The sequence below is a fragment of the Oryzias latipes genome, chromosome 23 (genome assembly GCF_002234675.1).
Source record: "Oryzias latipes chromosome 23, ASM223467v1".
Taxonomy (NCBI): Eukaryota; Metazoa; Chordata; class Actinopteri; order Beloniformes; family Adrianichthyidae; genus Oryzias; species Oryzias latipes.
In genome coordinates this window covers 19,318,300-19,338,887 of record NC_019881.2, presented here as the reverse complement: position 1 = coordinate 19,338,887, position 20,588 = coordinate 19,318,300, and the positions used below count along the sequence as shown (strand labels likewise).

General features: G+C 40.9%; 1 protein-coding gene across 2 annotated transcripts in view; it reads right to left on the bottom strand.

The window, feature by feature from the left end:
- The window catches only part of pawr (pro-apoptotic WT1 regulator), a 75,923-nt gene extending 56,751 nt beyond the window's left edge, over positions 1-19,172 (bottom strand). The window contains exons 1-2 of one of the 2 annotated variants that reach the window (XM_023952338.1): positions 18,988-19,172; positions 18,114-18,740 (exon numbers count right to left, since the gene is read on the bottom strand). In XM_023952338.1, the coding sequence (XP_023808106.1) occupies positions 18,114-18,617 (504 nt within the window). In that variant the 5' untranslated portion in view covers positions 18,618-18,740; positions 18,988-19,172. The remainder of the gene's footprint in view (positions 1-18,113; positions 18,741-18,987) is intronic. The other variant, XM_023952337.1, reaches the window with a different exon arrangement.
- Positions 19,173-20,588: the final 1,416 nt, after the last annotated feature.

Genomic DNA, 20,588 nt, shown 5'->3' with positions numbered 1-20,588 from the left:
CTCGCAGTGGCCGCCTCACAGACAGGCGTCACGCGAGTGTGTGCTCGCGTTTCATGAGTATGTGCGCGAGTGTGTGTGTCTGCCTGCGTCCGTGTGCGCTCGCGTCTCATCGATTATTTCATTGATCATTGACGTGCACCTTCCACGTTTAATGTATAAAAATACGGAGGGTGGGGGAGGCAAATTTACTGGTCGCGCATGTGCGACTGGATGTAAAATTCAGTCGCACTCTCTCAAATTTTGGTCGCAAAATGCAAATCCAAATTAAAGTGCGATATTGTGTGTTTTCTGTAGCCAATTCCTTTTCTAAGGGTTTAAAAGCAAGTGTTTACCAAACCAGATGGACAAAAAAGTGGGAAAGGAAAAAACAGCAAATTTAGGCTATAATTTCTGGTAATTTGATGGCACAATTACCATATTGATGATGGTTGTGCACCAGCAGCACCGAGCACTTATTTCGCATTAACCCAAAATTAAAACAAGCACTTTGATTTTAAGCCTGAAATAAAGAAGCTGGTTAAACAGAGAGATCAGTAAATTAAAAATGATAGTGAGTGCTGAAGTTTAAAGCCTTGGGAGCCATCAGGATAATTAAAACCTTCCAACTAGAATAAGTAATTGATACTTGTGCTTCATTTCCCTTGAAATGTAGTTTTTTGGAAACCGTTTGGGTCCACAATTTTCTCTTTCTGTTCCAATCCTTTTTTATGTTAAAAAAAAAAGTGAAATGCATTTAAAAAGGTTCAAAGTCTATATTTTAACGTGTAAAATTTTTTTACCAAAAATGAGTAAAAAAGAAACGAATAAAACGGGAAAGTACTTGAACCAAATGCACGGTTGGTTATACCCCAGGAAAAGTAAATTATGGAAATTGCATTCATACATTGGAGTTAAAGTAATTTTCTAATCAGGTTTTTTTCTGTTTTGTTTTTGTTTATGTAAACCTCACAGCAGAGTATGTAAAATCTGATCCAGCACGCCATTAGGGATGGGTGACATATCAGAGCCACTATCAGTATCGGCTGATACTTGCATAATTTGAGTTTATCGATCTCAGTCCAATATTCTTCTGACTGTTTTTTAGAATTGCTATTTTTTAAGTGTCTTATTGTTCATAATAGATTGGGAAGCTTATGATTACAGTCAGTCAGTAATTGACAATTTTTTAGGGATACATGTTGTTCCTAATAGATCCCTGGCAATGGGGAGATTATGGTTTACAGTTAAGTCCAATATTCAATAAATGGTCTGAATGCTGTCAGATATATTTATTTGAAAGTTTTACAGTGATACTTGTTCCTATGAGATCCTTTGCTGTATGTTAAAAAGGTCAAGCACAGTAAAAGAAAAGTTGTGCATTTCTGATAAAGAAACAAAAACGAAATCTATACATTGTGTTACTGTAGACACTCAAGTATCGGCTATCGGCCACAGTTGTAAGGGAAATATCAGTTGTTGGCATCGGCCGGAAGCATTTATATCAGCTCATCCCTAGTTTCTATAAAGATGAAAAAACCAGGATGAGTCAAAGCAAAAGCAATTAACTTAAACATGAATACATTTCAGATTTTGGTCGTCACTCCTTTAAAGTGGGCGTTTAAGACGTTTCCACAGTTTTAATCAGTAAACGTGAAGGTCTGACTCATATCTGTATGTTTTTTCGAGCAGAGCGACAGCACAGAGGAAAGCCAATTGTGTTTGTGTTTAATTGAGCTGAACTTTTAATGTACTTGGAGAGAAAAAGAGCGGAAAGGAAATTAAAGAGGCAAACGATTTTCAGTGCAGTAATTCCTAAAGTGGTAAGAATGTAAACTCATCATTAGTTGAGTCATTTCTAGAAAAACAAAAATTACAAACAAATAAAAAAAACAAATCGTTGCAAGGAAGGCCAAATCAATCTGATGGCTGCCCTTAAGCAAATATCGAAAAAAGGTCAATAACGTTTCTAAATATTCAACACAAAAGAATAAACTACCCAATGTGAAGCTTCACATTTAGATTTGATATGCTGTTTTACTACTTCTGGGATTAAATCTTTTAGTTTTATGCAGCACGCCACTTCTGCAAAATGTGGTTATTGTGGTTTAACTGAGCATTTTATGGTCTCATAAATCATTTACCTCCAAAATGATTCACTGAGCGCTGGTCTGTAATCATAATAAAGCCACAATGTTCGATAGGATTTTAAGGTGTGAGGCTGTGGGGGACCCGACATTGTTCTGTGAAAGTACAGCTCGTCCTGGATTACTGATGATGCCTCAGCATTCCCATCATAGCAGGAGTAGAAGACCAGACTGGGAGTTTACCTTTTTTTCTGTGCCATGAGGAATGGTGATGAGTGGGAAGGGGGGTGGTGGTGGGGGGAGCACTGAAGCTTTTTTTGTTTTCGTTTCCAAATGCAGACAAAAGGCAGGGCGGCTGGTAAGGCCACAGCAGCTCAGTTTGATGATTATTGCATTCCTGACCGGTCCACCCCACCCAGTATAACAGCGCACACACACACATATGGCACACTGAATGCACAAACCAAAGCACACAGCTCCTCTGAGTCCTCTCGACTCTCATTCAACGCTTCACTGCATCCATCTATTTATATATAAACACTAGAGAGGATGCGGAGAGCCGATCATCTCTTCCCACCTTTGGTCCGGTCCTGATGCTGGGGTCAATTCCATGAGGTCAATTCAGGATCAGTTTAAAGTGAATGAAAAACCACATTATAAAAAAATTGAAAATAAATAAAATATATATATAGACTTTAAATTTAACATTTGAATTTACAAAAAAGTGATGTACCAAGCATTGGGAAAGCATAAACACTACTGTTCCCCAAATCAAAGGAGGTATTGGCAGAGATGGGGCTAATGACAGACACTGGTCTGAAGCGGAAATGTTGTCACCATAATCTCTACAAACTGATGCCTATCATGTCCCGGTAGCCAATAGGGTTGTGCCGATGGACGATGGTATGGTATGGCTGACTGACATCACGATGGTGTCTCTCCATCGTGATGCCACGCCCCCGCCACGCTGCTAGTCGACACCATAAACCGCGGTTACATGTGCAGAATATCTTGACCGGATTAATGGTCGGATTAGAATTCAACCGTGTACATGGGCCCAGAAAAACTTTTTCCGATTATAACAAACGTCCACATGGGTCACACCTTCGGTAGGAATAAATTATTCGTACATGCGCAGTAGTGTTTTAAATACCGGAAGAGGTAATGAGTTCCGCTGAGAGGCTACATACATAAATATCTGGCAGCTCCGTAATATACTAAATGATCTTCTAAACGTGCTTTTATTAATGTTAATGTACGGTTATTATGAAGCGCCTGTTCGCTCATCATTTTAATTTTAATCCGTGTGGTTTGGTGAATTATCAAACAATCAAAAGCTCACTTTGTAATTCGATAGCAGAACCCTGAAATTCATTTAAAGTGGGAAAGAAAGACAAATATTATGACTAAGCATTGTTTAGCTGCTTTTTCCAGGTCTCTAATGGGTAAAAGGGGGGTAATAGCTCTAAAAGGTCTGGTCTTTAGCTTGTTGCTCTAATCTGGTGGGAGGCATAAATCAGGACACTGCCTGAAGCTAAAAGATAAAATCTCAATTGGGTTTGTTGCTCTGGTATACCAGGTACTCCATTCGTGTTTTGTGCCTCTTTTGCGTAGGTCTTGCCCTCGGAGCGGATCTCCCTAGAAATTCGCCATAACTCTAGAGTTGGTAAAAGTAGCTTTAAGGTCTGAGGTGAGAAAGTCGCCCCTCCACTGAGCAAAGATGTGTTTGTTATTCATGAGAACGCTGGCTCCCCTCGAGAGACACTAGAACAATCTTGCGCTGGACTGATGAACTGTCTCTTTCTCTCAGAAATGGCTGCCTGAATCCACAGCGCCATGACCCCCCGCCCCGTGGCGGCTTATCTTGCCCACCAGAGTAAAGAGACACAAAAAGAAAGGTGGATTTGTGTAGAGGAGGGTAAAGCGTGAGACCGAGTGGAGGAATTAGTTCAGAATTTTGATAATAGTAACACTTGGAGTAAAGCCAATAACCCGCAGTGGAACAGGGAGGGGAGGGGTGAGCAAGGAAGAGGAGAAAGGGATGAAGACAAAGAGTGCAAAGCAGATGAATGTGCTTTCAGGCGTGTCATGACGTCAAACATAACACTGAGCCCACAGCTAATTGCCAAAGCAGATTGTTGTAAAGATTTTTAAAGAAAGCATTGAAATATCCTTTCAGCTGCAAATGTTCCTCCTTTTATTTTTGTAAATGCTTAAAAAGATTATTAACACAGACACTTTTTTCTGTACTAAGACTTTGTTTTGACTGCTGAGACGGGATGCCTTGAAAAATCAAGAAAAGAAGGAAATTGGAGCTTGTTATCACATTTAAAAAGGCGAGAATTCCCACGTCTGGTACAAGCTCCTCTTTATGGCTGAAAACATCACAAGTTTGCAATTTAAAGATAAAAATCGATCTGTATGTATTTATCATTTTGCCCTAAGCTAAGTTCACATTTATAGTGGCTGGTTTTGTTTGTACTGACATCCCCAAACACGACATGGCAGCCCGTTCCAAAACAGATCTAACACCATTTATATAGCCACATAATCTGATAAGTGGGATCATCTTGGTGATTAAACTACACCATATCTATTAAAAAAGGGGGGTGGTGTTCTAAAGAAATATATTATCAGATTAGTATCAAAAATGTCCTAATTGTATTTTAATAAAACCGCAGTCCCTCGCTGTATCGCGGCTCAGAAATCTTGTGGTCTTACAGTCGTGCACATTTTTTTGGGTGCAATTGTGGATGCTTTTTTTTAAAGGTACCATGTATTCTACTACCTGATTGGATGTTAACCTTGTCAATCAATCAGTCTCCTCCGTGTTGCGTCTCCTGTACAGAATGCGTTCAGGTGCCAAATCTTCAATTGCATCAGATCTTTGTTTTCATTTCATAAAACTGGATTAATTTTTCTATGGAGGTTTGACCTTTGAGATTTTAAACAAGATAGTAAAGTGTAAGAATGTTTGTGTCTTGAATAGAATAGAATACAATAGAATAGAATAGGATGTATTAACTAGATTAATAACAAAAGTGGGAAACTCTCCTAATACTAAAATTGGTTTTAGTACAAATCAGAACAAGATCAGCCATACAACAGAAATACACACGCAGTGTGTTTGCAGTGAGGGGTTTTACAGCCTTGAAACATCTTGAATTATAGTAAAATAAATAAGTTAACTATTTCATGGATTTCACCTGGTTATTTTCCGCACAACTACTGTGATAAATAAGGGAACACTGTATTAGTAACCAAAAGATTAGGTTGAAGAACTTTTGGTGCAATCCATTCAAATATTTTTATCAATTTACTCTTTGTAGATGTTAGCAGTTAACATAATGCTTTTAGAAACACTCATGAAATGCTCGGTAGCTCACGAACACATAAAGAAACCTTGAATATAAAAGATAAAAAGTACAAACTGTGACATGTTTACCATGAGAAAGTCATTGCCTGCCTGGTGACACAGAGGTTTTCTGTTACGCCACCAGTCACATAATATTTACCCACAGCCAGCAGATTGGACACTCTTAATTTTTCAGGACTAAAGCTGCTTATCTGCTCTTTGAAGTGTCACTTAGAGAAGGAAGGCCAATTTTGTGGTTTAAAAGCAAGACGACGTCAGAGCTCTGCATGCAAATGGGAAAACAGGGACAGATTAATGGAAAGCACCTCAAGTCAGACAGCAGATCCTGACATGAAGAGACAGTCGTGTTTAGGACAGGAGGTTGGAGTAGGAATCCTGACCTAAACAACTAAACCTGATTATACAAAAATGCCCATGAAATCCAGGATTTTCCCTGAATAAATGCAAAGAAAGAAGCAATTAAAACAACTCAGATGATGTGACAACTGGATTACAGTACTTTGTCACTTTTAAGTCTCAATGATATGGGTAAAAAAAAAAAAAAAAACTTTTTCAGGGAGACAAGACTTTCAAAGGATGGTTATTTACTGCACTCTAGGACCAAAGTGGTGCACATTGCCCCTCCTACAAGCAGAGACATGCTCAACCTTCACTTAAAAAGCCTTTTTGGGAGGGAGAACGCTTTCTCAACAAGAGACAACTTCCTGTTAACCTCGACCAAATGAGAACAAAGTAAACAGTAGCTTAAGGGGGGTATTGGTAAATATCATTTCTAACCCTGCTTAAAAAGGGCAACATTTTAAGGAGGAGCCTGCAGTTCACACTGAGCTGCGTGTTTCCAAAGATCAATTAATTACATGTTTGAGTGTGCTACAAATTCCAGAGGATTTAGACTTTCAGCTGGTTTACTCATGTTCGCACTTCCTGTTCAAAGGAAATTTCGAAACCACATGAAGACAATTAAAATGAAAATGTTCTGAAAAAGTTATAAATTCATTGCTTTTTGTTGGCATTTAAAACAATATAGCTTGTATGTTTACAGCCTTGTGCCAGTCAAATATACGACAGACGAAATAACTGATTAGCAAATATCAAGCACAGCCTGTAAATTGAGCTATTCCTCATCTTTAAAGTCCCACACCAATCACCTTTAAATCTATTCTCAAAGCATTCCCATTGGCCTTTTAATTACGATTATGGTGTCTTCAGCCACAAAGTTTAAAAACCTGTGTCGTTTTCTAGGACAGTTTCCATTTGAGGGGCAGTTGTTCATTAGAAATTGGGCTCAAAGTTGTGAGCGGGACTGTTGGTGGGGAGTAACCCTGCACTCATTTCCCATCATCCCTGTGTTTATGGATCTGTAGATGTACTCACAAATGCAGTTTAAAGATTAATTTTCTTTATACATGTCCTCCATCATGAGAATAATGCAACAAGAACAAGTTTAAAACACAAAAAGTACAAATTTCCATTTGAGTGGGTCTTTCAAAGAGAAGAACACATATCTTAGGAGTTTTTTTCTCAGAAAAAGTGCATAAATACTCTTCGCTGACCAACCACACATAAATATTGTTCCCTTTGAGACATAGAAAGGTACTACCACTTATCTTGAGGACTTTTAATAAAGTACTATAATGCAGGGGATCATTGCAAAAAGAATTTGTCTTTTGTGGGGAGTTTATTCTCAAAGTCCAGTGAATGTATTTGGGATTTAAATATACTGCAAGTTAAAAACATTACCAAACCACATCTCAATAAGGCTGCACATAGGAGGTTTTATTATTCACAGAAACATTTGGTTTTGCATGTGTAAAAAATTCTTAGAGCTGTGTATGGGTGGGTCTGCAAGGACTACATGATTGGTAGTCATGTATTTGTGATTGGTTCCCTAAATTTGGTTCCAATAAGATTTTTATGGTTTCATTTTTATTATTAGTATTTTTTATATTCTGATGGGAGACAGAGAAATAGTTACAAGCTAAGTGTCACCCCGCTTAGCTCACCGCGTAACTGTATACAGTATCGGAAACTGTTCAAGCGTGTTTTGCATTCCACCAGCGGAGAAACGGGACCATTGTGTAAAAAGGCCATTGTGTTTGTCCACTGGCAGACACCAAACCAGACAGTAAGTCATGCTAAACACCGTCTGATTCCCCCCAGCCGCTAACAGCATGGGCAGGAAAGCCTGTCTGTTGAATCAGCTCAGCATTCAAGCCTGCTTTAGCTTTGAAACTGATGAGCAGGACTGAAAAAGTACACGAGGTTAGAGATGGACACCTGGTTTCAGGTGGGGGGAGGGAGGATCTAGCAAGGTTACAACCGGGACAAAGAAAACTGGAGAGGACCTATAGTTTCATACAAGCCGCCAGAGCTGAAGGTTGGTCTTTCACAAATGTTCGTAACGAGTCACCGCATTCTGCTGCTTCATAAACACGGTGATGGATCCAGTTCTGTTCAACCAAAACCAGAAAGTTCTCAAAAACTATACATTGATGAAATCAGTCCAAGTTTCATACGTCTTCTGTGGCAAATGTGATGTAAATATTAAAACAAAATTAAGCTTAAGGAGCTTCTTTGTATCCCAAAAGGCCGTTCATTGGGTGATTTATTAAATGTGCAGCCTTCATGCTGATAAACAATTTGAAAAACATTCAGGAAATGCTGCACTTTTCAGCAACATCTCCAAACGTCTCTCAGGGGAAAATGCAACACCCTTTCTGACCTCTAGATAAAGTTGAGGCAACAACTGTTTGCACTTGATTATATGACCTTTCAGGTTGATGCTGATAAATCAAACCCTGTGGTCATAAAAAGCCAGCGACATTGACCCACTTATGTTCTCAACTCCTCAACATTCAGCTCCTGGGTCGGAAATGGGAAAAAAATGTTTGCCTTTCGTGACTTAAATATGAAATGGATAAGATAATAACTACACAGATCTAATAGAGAAGAGACTGGACAGACTGTTTTAGTTTGGAGAAGGAAAGAAGAGACGGACGTAAATGATGGAGTACATTAAAAAAATAAAACAAGGCAAGAGAGAAAGGCCACACATTTTGCGCATTTTCCATGATTTATGAGTGATATAGGCAAAACATAAGGAATTTTTGCGTTTGTCATCAGTTTTGACCGATGAGTCTTTACGTGAATTTGGTTTTCAGTTGTTCAAACATTTTGGTTTGGATTAAGAATTACGTAGTTTATGCATATTGCCTATAAACTACATCATTCTCCCTCTCTCTTCTTCCCTCCTTTCCTTTTCCGTCCGGTCCAACACCAAAGATTTTCAAACATGATTGAAATTAATAAAGTTTGGCCTCAATTACAAAAGGGGTTAATTCAGACATACCTTTGGTTTGTCTGAAGATTAATAACCCCTCTTGTTAAAGTAAAATATCTCCAACACAAGAGGCCCTCAGCTCTCATCTGTCTGCCCAGCTGTTGGACAGGACAAGTTAAAAAAAAAAAAAAAAACTACATCATTGTGTGCGATTTTCGCAAGATGGATACGCAAATGTGTGGCTTTCCACTACCGTTTAACTGACTTTTCCCGCATGTATCGATTTCTAACTTTCATATCACGTATACGTCGCACATAAATGTAAAAATTACTTAATTGACAGACGAATCACTAATGAATTGCACATAAACAGCACAATCATCCATGGATCATGTCCTACGTTCATCTACGTGGTCTTCGCTTGGTGTTTTTGTATTTCTGTGTTTCATGGTTCATCCATGAAACATCTCCACAACTTTTCTCACTTTTTCCACGTATATTCACGCATGGTCAATTATCATCTGAACAATATGCGCAAAATGTCCACAGAGGCTGTGTGACATCGTCTTAAGAGAAGTCAAAAGGGGAATTCTACAAAGATTCGTGAAAAAACCCGATCAGGTCCAGGGAGCAGAGACATTTCATTGGCTATGAACATTTTAGAACAACAACAACAGGAGAATGTTAGAGTTTAAGGACATCGCTCTGCTTTCTGTGCCACGATCAACTTTCCCTTCACATCAACAAGTTAAAACCAGGATTTAGTAAACATTTCTTGTAGTAGGGTGAAAGTTGTTATTATTGGCAGAAACTGAACCAAAAAGAGGTCTAGTTTCGTGTTTGTTGACATAAAACAAAAATCAAGCGTGAAGGAAAGAAGAGGTTAACAAATTCATCAACTAAACTACAAATTGTGTTTGTGTTGCCTCTTTTCTTTTACTGTCAACAATCCGGAAAACACTTTTTCTGCCAACATCCACATTGTTTACATAGAGAACTATAATCAAAAATGTTTTTCTTCAAATTTATGAGCCTTCACTTACTTTGAACAGGGTAAATATAGCTCAAAGTCCAGCTCTGCATTATTATCATACTTTCTAATCAAAGCTGGCTACATACTTGCACAGAAAGTGCGGGAAAACAAGCAGCACTGGTTTTGTCGCATTAAAACGTAAAAGGAAAAGTGGAAAAGTCTACAGTCAAACTACATTCCTGCACGCATCAGTTCATTTTACAACAGGTTCAACGCTGAATACCCATGACGGAAGAGTGAAAGCTAAGACAGAACAATCACTCCGGCACACACGGGTACATTTTTTAGTGAATGTTCTGGACTTTTTTTTACGCACTTGTGATATTGTATTTGTGTAACTGCTGCTGTTGAGCCTCTGTCGAGACTTACATGCTGACATATTAATTAATGTGCACTGTTCTAATTGAAATAATAAAGGACCAAAAACAATTATAAGTTTATGAAAATATGCTTTTAAAGGTTTGAAACCCATATGTGTCAATTTACACAATAATCTGCAAAAATAAATCAAAAAGAAAAAGTTGGAAAAATCTTGCGTGTGTACAAAAAAAGAAAAATGTCCAAATCCTGCAGCATCCAGTTCTTTGGCTTACTGATGCTATGGTCACACTGGGCTAACCACGGCGTGTTCAAGCGGCCACTTCCAATGAAAATTCTATGTGAACGCGTGTTTATGCGCGTTTAAAACTCTCACGTCCATGTGTCAAGTTTTTAAATCCATGTCCGGGGCTCTACGTACAAAACCCGCTTTGAAAGTTAAACCAGTCAAACTTTGACCAATCAGGGTAGCGACTTATAAACTGTACCCATTTCCGTTCACAGAAGGGCCAACTGTTTGTAAATAGATCATGAAGGAGAATTAATAATCGCGGTTTGAGCCCGGTCAGGATTCTATGACACCAAGTCTTTCATACATGGGAATAAAGCTGTTAAAGGAAAAGCCTGGAACAATATTCACCAGATTTGCACCAAGTCTCTTCCAACGGTGAGAACTTGTCCAGTGTGAACACTGTATGACAAAGGAGCGTTCAAGGACCCAAGTTCAGTGCGTTCTTGAAAGTGCCACACATGCCCGGTGTGAACATAGCATAAAGAAAAACACTTTGAAGGTTCTATTACAGATGGAACTTTGCTCATCAAAAAAACTAAAGTTTGGCTTGGTTGGAAGCAGATGAGTCACTGTGACGTCAAACCTGGAAATGTATGAAATGCTATATTGTACAGGTACTTTTGATATCAAACAGCCTAACGAAACCGCAGGAACCTAAAGAAACCTTGTGCTTCAAAGTGCAGTGATCCCTTCTGTTGAGTGAAGATGCTTTTGGGATTCTTTGTTTTTAAAAAAAGGATTAGAGATCTTGTGTTTGGCCGTTTCAAAGGTTCAGCTGCCCTCGTGGGCCGAATCCTTTTCAGAAAGGACTTTCAGTTCAATGTGTACACACACGTTAGAAGCCTTCCTTTGTTTGCACTCATAAATAAAGTCAATATGCTGATGTTGAAACTATTTTCTCCTCGTCTAAACATTTCTAGTGTTTTTTTTTTAGATAAATCTAGTTTAACCATGGGAAATGGTTGTCAAGACGTTTAGTATCAGTTCTGTAGAAATTTAAGTTGGGCTTTTCCAGGCCAACAAATTTAAAAAAAAAAGTATTTACAAAGAAAACAGACAAAACAGAAAGCTATTATTCAGCAAGAAAGCCTCCATCTGGAGTTCTGACTTTCCCTCTTAACCTAAACAGGAAGAGAACATGTTTGTCCGTCAGTCTTAGGGCTAGGATAAACACGCAGAACCAGTTTGTCTGATAAAAGCAATCGGCATCACTGGAGAAGGGTCTGACAAATAACACAGAGGCAGAGCGTGAAACCTGCAACACAGAATCAGCCTGACGCTGTGCAGTCAGTCAGACTAACTGAGTTATTTTGGTTTCTTCGACTGAACGGAGCTGCAGACAGTGTTCAAAACTGAAACACGTTGAAGGTGGAGAACAAAAAAAAAGACAAAACTGCTCATTTATGAAGGGATACTCAGGTCCTACATAACTGTGAAGCCGTAAAAGCCTGGAAACTGAGTTAACTTGAGTAACAACGGAGGCAGATCTTCTGACTTCTGTAACAATGTCTGGCACAAATATATGACTGCAAACAGATCGTACAGCTTAAAGTCAGTACAATGTGTTTTTAACATGTTCTTGTGGCATTTTCTTGTGATGGATGACATTTAAGAATTTAAGTTTAAAACTGAATTTTTGAGGCCTTTTTTTTTTTTTTTTTATTCAGATCATGGTGGATCAAGAGCAGACATAGGCAGGCCAAAGTCTACCTTTTCCACTCCGATTGCAGACAAATAGATCCATCAACGTCTTCATTTTCCTCGTCTGAGCTGCCATCTGGCTCAAAGCCGAACGGCTGGATAGCTCTGATATTGTTTGCTGTTTTTATGCTAAGCTAAGGTTAGCTTGGGCTGGTGAGGTGCTTAAGTCTAGCGGGGGAGAAGCGCAAACAAGGGGTTGATGGGAAATTAGCTGAGCCTCATTTCTGCGCCAACGGTCCCCTTCAAGCACAGTGACACAACCATCACTGAAGCAGATTTTTGCTTCCTTTGGTAGAGTGTGCAGGTATGAAGTCTGATGACGTGGTGTTACAAACCATCACAGAGTGTGGGAACTTCCCACTAAACTTCACGCAACATGGATTCTGTGCCTCAACACTCTTCCTCCAGACTCTGGGACCTCGATTTCCAAATGAAAAGCAAAAATTACTTTATTATGTAAAGAAAAGTTTGGACCATTGAGCAACAGTCCACATTTTAAGGCCTATGACTGGTATTCTTCTATGTGGTGGGTGACCTTTAATTCTTTCGTTGGCTTGATGTTCTTTAACTCTTTCAATGTTTGCATGATTAACTAAATTCAAAGAGTTACAGATTCCTGTCGCCAGGGGCAACTGATGCTACGTTCACACCGGGCTCAGCAATGCTCATTTAAGCTACCACGTCCAATAAAAAGTTTATGTCAACGTGCGTACGTGCTTTCATGTTCAAAACTCCCGTGTTCACGTGTCGCCAAATTTTAGGTCAGTTTCCAGGCTCTACGTACAAAACGTCAACGTATATAGTATACCTTCCTTTCTACCCAAAGTGCTTTACAGTCACAGTCGCTTTTGCCCATATATGTTTTAATTAACAGAATAAAATATTGAACCATCTGACAATATTCCTGTTTATTGACATGTAACTGTAATCCTTAGATGTCACTTGTTTGTTTATTTTTTTAACAAGAATCAAACTCTCGATTAGGGCTGCACGCTATGAGGAAAACTTGGGATATGCGATTAAAGTGATCAATACTGCGATGACGATACAACTTGTGATAAATAAATTAAAAAAAAAAACATTTCCATTTCTACATTTTAATTTAAATAAGAGTCCAAATATTTTAAATTATTCTCCAAATGAACCTCGTCTACATAAGAGGCAAACATCTAACATAAAAGCTCCATCCGATTGGTCAACAACGTGAAGGGCTCCATCTGATTGGTCAAATGCATAAATGGATTTATTCAATTTGTTAAATACTTCAAGTTGCCATAAGATTGTTTTAGCACATTTAAGGCTTACCATTTATGGCGATTTTCGCAGACTTTTGCAATATGGATATTGCACAGCTTGAAATTGCGATAACGATAAATTTGCGATTTATTGTGCAAGACTATTCTTGATGCACTCAAGACACACAAACAGGAGGAAAAACTGAAGCAAACCACAAAAACAGGAGAGCGTAGGACGACAAGCATCCCCAAAAATGACCGAATAATGAACACAATAGGACCAACTCCAAAATGCCTAATCATGCAGAGTGGTCTGATTAAGGGTGACTCACAAACTACCCCAGGAATTTCCAACAAGCAAATTACACTGCACAAACCTGCTGCTTTAATCCAGAACTTTCTAAAAAGGCCCCCCATCTGCGTCTGCTCCCCCGCCAGTGAAGACCTGAATGATCCCTCACAACTACACAACGGGAGGTTATTTTTAATAAGAAGGACAAAACTGATTGTTGCTCATCTGTGCACCCCTGAAAGAAATTATTCAAATCCCACACGGTGCCGATCAACTGCTTCAATAAGTGGAGCTTTTGTGTTTTCTGGACGTAAATGAGGCAGCAAAAACGGAAAAGATCGGCTAAAATACAAAGGATGGACTGACTTGAACTTTGAAAGCAAGAAGACAGAAAAGGAAAACTCTTAAAAAAAAAGAAAAACGACTAAAACCATTTATTTTGTTGCAGAAGCAGGGTTTCCGCAAAAATGCAGAGTTAAACATTAGCCAGAAAGATGGTAATAATGTCAGTGGAGCAGAAGGGTCTCAAACAAAGGCCAGATGCTGCCTCAACAACCCTGACTTCTGTGATAAACCTCCCTGAGCCGTTTATTTTGAGCTTAGGACTGCATGCAGGCTGAGACTTACGGGAAAAGCACATTCCAGTTCCAGCCATGCAGGTGGCCACTGGCTGGTGTGGTAATCATCTACATACATAGCTGAGGAGCGCTGACCTGGACCAGAGGCACTTTGAACCTCACGGGTAGATGACGGCCGCGAGTCGACAATAAATGTCAAACAGAGAAAGAAATGTTGACAACTGTGCGGTCACGAATCCTTTCAGACACTATCAGAAGGAGAAATCACGTAGGAACGGCGACCCCTGAAGGGAAAAGCCGAAGGGAAAAGAAGAAATCACTTAAATATGAGCGTTTTTGGCTGAGGTAGATTTTTTAAAAAGGGGTCAAAAATCACATGTTTTCCTTATATGACCTTTGACCTCAGTGTATGTTAAGTTAAATCAATTAAAGAAACCAAATCACACATCAAAAAACTTATAACCAATGAACCATGTTGCTGATTTTCAGGTACGATTTCAAAACTTAGAAATAAGAAAAAACTGATGGTTTTTCTAAGCAATTCTTTGATGTAAACCTCAAACTATATATGCTATATTATATATATGCCATGTTGCAGAAATGTATATGAATATAAACCTGTTTTAAGTATACATGTATGGTATAATGCTTGACGATGTGGTGTCCATTATCAAGAAAGACTCAGAAATCCAAACAAAGACAAAAAAATCTGTTAATGTTGACGTCTTTATGGTGGTTCTCTCATTGTTTCTCTGCTGACGAATTTGATCAATTCTACCTTAAGAAGGAAGCAGAAGACGACAAACCAGAGAGATCACTATGAAATAAAAACCACTTGTGGTATTAGGCTTAAAATGTTCGATTTTTTGAGAGTTTCAATTGTTCATTTCCAGTCATTTGTGAGGTTTCCTTAAATGAATGACACGGCTGTTGGGCTGGGTTGTCCTAAAAAGCCTCTCGGAGGCGTCTTCTGGTTTCACGAAGGTCTGGGTCGAACAAGCGCCCCTCTCGTCTCCCCCGGCCTCCTATCACAGGAGTGTTAACGGGCTGAGTGCTGAGCTCAGGATTGCACGTTAGACCGGTTGACCTCCTCAGTGAAGCTGCAGGAGAATAGCTGTGGGCTGCTGGCAGCCCCACACTACCCAGCAGCAGCAGCAGCAGCAGCAGCAGCAGCAGCAGTGGGACATTTAAGCATCTGCATGAGGGCAAAGCCCTCAACAGGAGTCTAACCGCAACCTCATCACTCGTGTAGCTCATAAACGACCGACACGGTCCACCGGGAAACTCACCGACAGGAGTCATACTTCAGCACAAACAGGAGTTACCAGGACGGAAGGCCTCCTAACTCCCCTCTGCACATTCCTGGGTTGCATAACCAGGTCAAAGGGTCAGCGACAGTTTGAGGCAGCGAGCGGAGCGGCAGAACGGAGACGCCCTCGGAGGTGGCAGTGATTGAAGCCGCGCTCTCTCCCCTGAAGCGGGATGCTTTTATGGAGCAGTTACAGCCTTGAACGGGCAGAAGATTGGGTTTCCCGGTTGCTCTGAAATCGGCTCGGCGGCCATTGTTCTGTGCGGAACGGGCGGGGAGATAATGGCAGCCATGTCCGCTCACACCCGTCCATTCGCATCCACATCACAAAAGGGGGCTTGTGTGACTCTGCAGGGTTTTGTTCTTTCAACGGGAGCAGGGAGGGAGGTCTAGGAGGACACGTCCCCATCAGGAACGATGGGATGTTTTCCAAAACAATGGAGCACGTCCATCGATAAGGAAGAGTCTCCTCACAAAAAGAACTACACCCCCACCCCAACAATAAAGTATTGCATGGGTGTTGTGTTAGGAAGTGGCTACAATCATAACCCGGTTGGAGGTGAAGCCCGGAAGACGAAACATCTCCTGTTGCTATGGCAACAAATGATTCCTCTTTTTGATCGGTAATACGTTTAACCAGAATGGCGAAATTTCTGATGAGTGTGCAAATTGTTGAATTCTGAAAGGTGAAAGAGAAAATGCTTGGCAAAAGACTAAAATATTTTCCTTTAACCTTTGTGCTATCCTAAGCACTTTAACATTGGGAGTTGGGTCATCTAGACCCACTAGACAGTGCGCTGAACTTTTTTTCTTCAATGATTTGTGATCTTCACTGGTGTCCATGGATTACAAAAAATCTTTCCACCTTTATCATGTAGGGAGAACACGTCGATGTGGGGTCATTGTGACCCCACAAGATAGCACAAGGGTTAAAAATGTATTGTTTGTAAGCAGAACTCTGTTAGGGTGTATGTCAGAGAAAGAAAGGCGTGTGTCCTTTAGGTCAGGCGTGTCCAAAGTCCGGCCTGAGGGACAAATGCAGCCCAGGTTTCAATTTCAAAGACTGAAAAATTGACGAAAGGAAAGAAAAAGAAAAAAAAAAACCTCCCCACCTCGTCAGATTAGACCCTGAAATAACAGCTTGTTCACCAACCGGCTCCCTTATGGGCTCCATCAGACAAATCTGGCAGAGCAGAAGCCCGGCATTACCGCCTGGCTGGCTTTCAAACGGCCCTGCTGAGCACCTAATGACAGGATGTGGAGCAGCGACCGACAACAGCTCCAACTCCTGGGAGCACAGAACCCTGGGAGGCTACCAAGGACGAGGTGGTTGAGACTTTATCCAAGGGTAGGGCCACACAGAACCACACGTGTGAGACGAAAGGAACCAGGCAGGAGTGGTACACCATTCAAATTAAAAAAACAATGACCTCCACCTTACCCCCCCCCCCCACCCCCACCCCCTCCTCCCTGCAAGAGCTGCTTTTCGTTTCTTTCTCTTGATGGTGGATTAACATGCATGAGAGGAATTTTGGAGGTTTCTGAGGGAACAAGTTCTCCAAATGTGATTACTTTTAGAAAGTATTTAGAAAAAGAAGAAGGTTAAATCCTTTTCCAACTCTATAAAACAAAGAAAAAGTCTTTTGGCGCCCCTAAAACTAAGGAAGTCCCAATCCAACTACAATCGGAGATCAGGCCAGATCATGTAGTTTCATATTTCTAACTTATTATTTCACATAAATGCCTTGGTAGAAGTCTTCATATCATGAACGGATCACTTTATTGCATTAAAACGCAGCAGAATACGACACTTGTTTGAGCAGGAGGTGCACAGAAAAACAGTTCAGCGAAGTCGGCAAGAAATTCACAGAATTTGACTACCAGGCTCAAAATCTTTCAAGAAACATTTAAAGTTGACAGTGAGTGTCTCTACTGGTTTGTCTTCAAAGTCCCACTCTGATCATCCTTTGATCTATTGTAAAAGCGTTCCCAGCGTGTGGTTTTCTAGGACATAGTTTCTGCAGAGCGGCAGGAGCTCATAAGAAATCCGACTCCAAGTTGTGGGCGGGGCTATTGGCACAGCGTAAGCCCGCCCCACTTCTCGTCACACATCTGAATCTGGATCTCAACTGTACGGCCGGAGGGCTCCGATATTGCTCGCCGTTTTTGTTGCGCCTGTAATGTTAGCTCGGTGGCGTGAAGGGCAGTAAGCTAGCGGGAGAGAGAGAGTAAACCGTTGGATGATGGGAAAAGGGGGTGGGCTTACTCCAAACATACAGTCTCACAAACCCACAACTCTGAGGTAAGTTTCTAATTAAAGACTGCCCCTCTGCAGAAACTATGTCCTAGAAAGTGAAATGACAAGTTGTTGTTTTTTTTACTTTTGGCTAAAAAGGCCACAATGAAGCATAACTTATAACTTAAGGTCAATTAAATGTAAAGTAGGGCACAACCTGGACCCGTTTATTTAATTTGTTCATTATTGAATGTGTTAAGTTTTGGATCGGGACTTGGTATCAAACTGGAATCGGATCAGGTCCACTTTAGTGATCGGGTATAGTGATCTGAAAAATGTCAGACTACATTTATCTGCCCTCATCCCGTGGATGGAGCCCCGGGCGGACGGACGGACTCACCTCATTGGACGGTATGCTGACAACACCTGTTGATCTCCTCTTTTCCCTCAGCTTCCTCTTCTCGATCTGCCCCTTGCCCTTCCTGGCGCTGGGGCCGGAGCTCTTCTTCTCCTTGCCCTTGCCGGGTGATGGACTCTCCTTGTCGGCGTCGTTGCACGCCATGGGGCTGGAGTCCGGGGACGCGCAGGGAGCCTTGTCCGCCTGAGGCGTGGCCTTCCTCGGGCTGCTCTCCGGCGAGACGGGGTGGTGCGCCGCTTCCTCCTCCGCTCTCCTCAAAGCGCCGCCGGAGGAGGACCGAACCACCGCGCAAGGGGAGGGGTGGCAGTTCCCGGCGGAGGCGCCCCGCTCCGGGCTGTCGCCGGCGGGAGAAGCGTGGCGGCTGTTGTTGGCGCCGGTGGCCGCGGCGATGTCCCCCAACATTTTGGCCCGCATTTTCTCCCGCTTTGCCTTCCACTCCTCCAGAAAGTCGGTGGTGGCGTTTGGCTTAAACCCGCCCGTGGCCATCACCCCCGGGCTTTTTCTCTCCTCACAAGTTGGTGAAAGTTGAGTCAAAGTTGACTAAAGTGTTCCGCTTTCGGCCCCCGTCCTAATGGCGCCGCATTCCTTAAGTGATTAACCCAGGAGCTGCTGACAGGTACAAGAAAATAAAGTCAACACCTCTTTTTTGTTTTTTTAATTGCTCGTTTTTCCAAACCGAGACGCCCTATTTGATTCCGCGCAGGAGTTTTTTGTTTTTTTAAACAGACACACACACCTGACTTTCCTCGCAAAGTTACTCTGGCCTCTTCTTCTTCTTCTTCTTTTATTTAAATTTGCCCAAACTACCGGACTTTACAGTGGAGGACGGAGCAGCGAGGCTGTGACGGAGACTCACCTGAGAGGCGCCGCTTCTGCCGTCGAACTGCCCTCCTCTGTCAGACCAGGTGTGAACGTGTTCCGCTCAGATGAGTGGCGCTGCTCCGGAGCGCTGCGTGCGGCTCTCTGCTCGCTCTGCCCTCGCGGAGGTGATGGCGAAAACACACGAGCACTTCCGGATAAAGCCGAAGCTCTAAAGTTTCTTTTGTTTTTTGTTTTTTGGTTTTTTTTAGGACTTAGTTATAAATGTTTTGTGTATATTATTTGTCGTTATTTATTTTATGCTTTTCATGTTTAATTTTAATAAACAATGAACAAAAGATAAAATAAAACACTTAATATTCTATGTCTTTGATAAAACACCACTGACATTAAAGTTTAAAATACATTTCATAATTTCATATTTCATGATATTTCATAATTTGAAATATCATTTCAATTCATTTCAGTATTTTTTTGTTTGTTTTCTATCATTTGCTGATGATACAACTGTATTTTGTGTTACAAAATAATGACTATAGAATTTATATGGTTCAAATATATTTTTTTAAATATGAAAGTACTAATAAAAGTACAAATTTGCAGCAGTTTGCAATGTTTTACTGCAATTTGTAGCAACAAAAAAAAGAATTACGGCTGAAAAGATAAAAACAAAACAAAAACTTAAAATAAAACCTAAAAGTCCACGATAAAATACTACTAAAGTATAATAAAGTTCCTCTAATAATAAAAATAATAATATAATTGCCTTCCGAAATGTATGTAAATGACACATATCAATAAAACCTACTTTAAGTTTAAATAAAATAATTGATCTCTGCCATTTATCCTCAGATTTGATGATTTGGAGATTCATTTATTTATTTACAATTACAAGTTTTTTGCTCATTTTGAGCTGAACTCTGAGAAAAACATTTCCATTTTAAGAAATTGTCTAAAAACTCGTGTTTGTGCAGGAAAAAGGTGGTCTTTTCTACAAGGTTTGCCAAAGACGGCCCTTTTTGTTCCATCACAGTGCCGGTAACGTTTCTGATGTTTTGGCGGTACATTTGGAGGAATCCTTTCTGTCCATCAACATCAGTAGGTACACTGCACGCCTTCGCAGCTCTGACGTACATCACCACAGCTCCTTCAGCAGCACCACGTCGACAGTAGTGCAGTCGGAGAGGAGCGTCTGGGCAGACCAGAGCTTGTCTGCGACTGAACTCTCCCACACAGACTCCCCCCAGGCGCTGCAGGAGTCACCCAGCCAGCTCCGATCAGAGGAGCGCCTCCACTGTTTTCCCAACAGAAGCAATGCCTGAGGAGGGAATGGGTGTGGACTGGAGGTTTGCATCAAACTAAAACGTTTCTTACGCTGTTTTGGAAAAGGTGCATCGTGTGAAAGTTCAAAAAGGTGCAGTTTTATTTAAAAACATTTCCCAGGAAAAAAAAAACAGATTTAGCATGATATGGATCAGCTGATCTTCAGTCTGACGTTGATCTGTGGGTTCTAGTCTGGACTGAAGGTCCGACAGTTCAGTCCTGCAGCTCCAGTTTCCAGATGGAAAGCAGCCAGACTCCTTAAAAAAAAAAAAATCTGCACCATCAGCTGAAATCTCTCCTGCTTAGCTCCTTCAC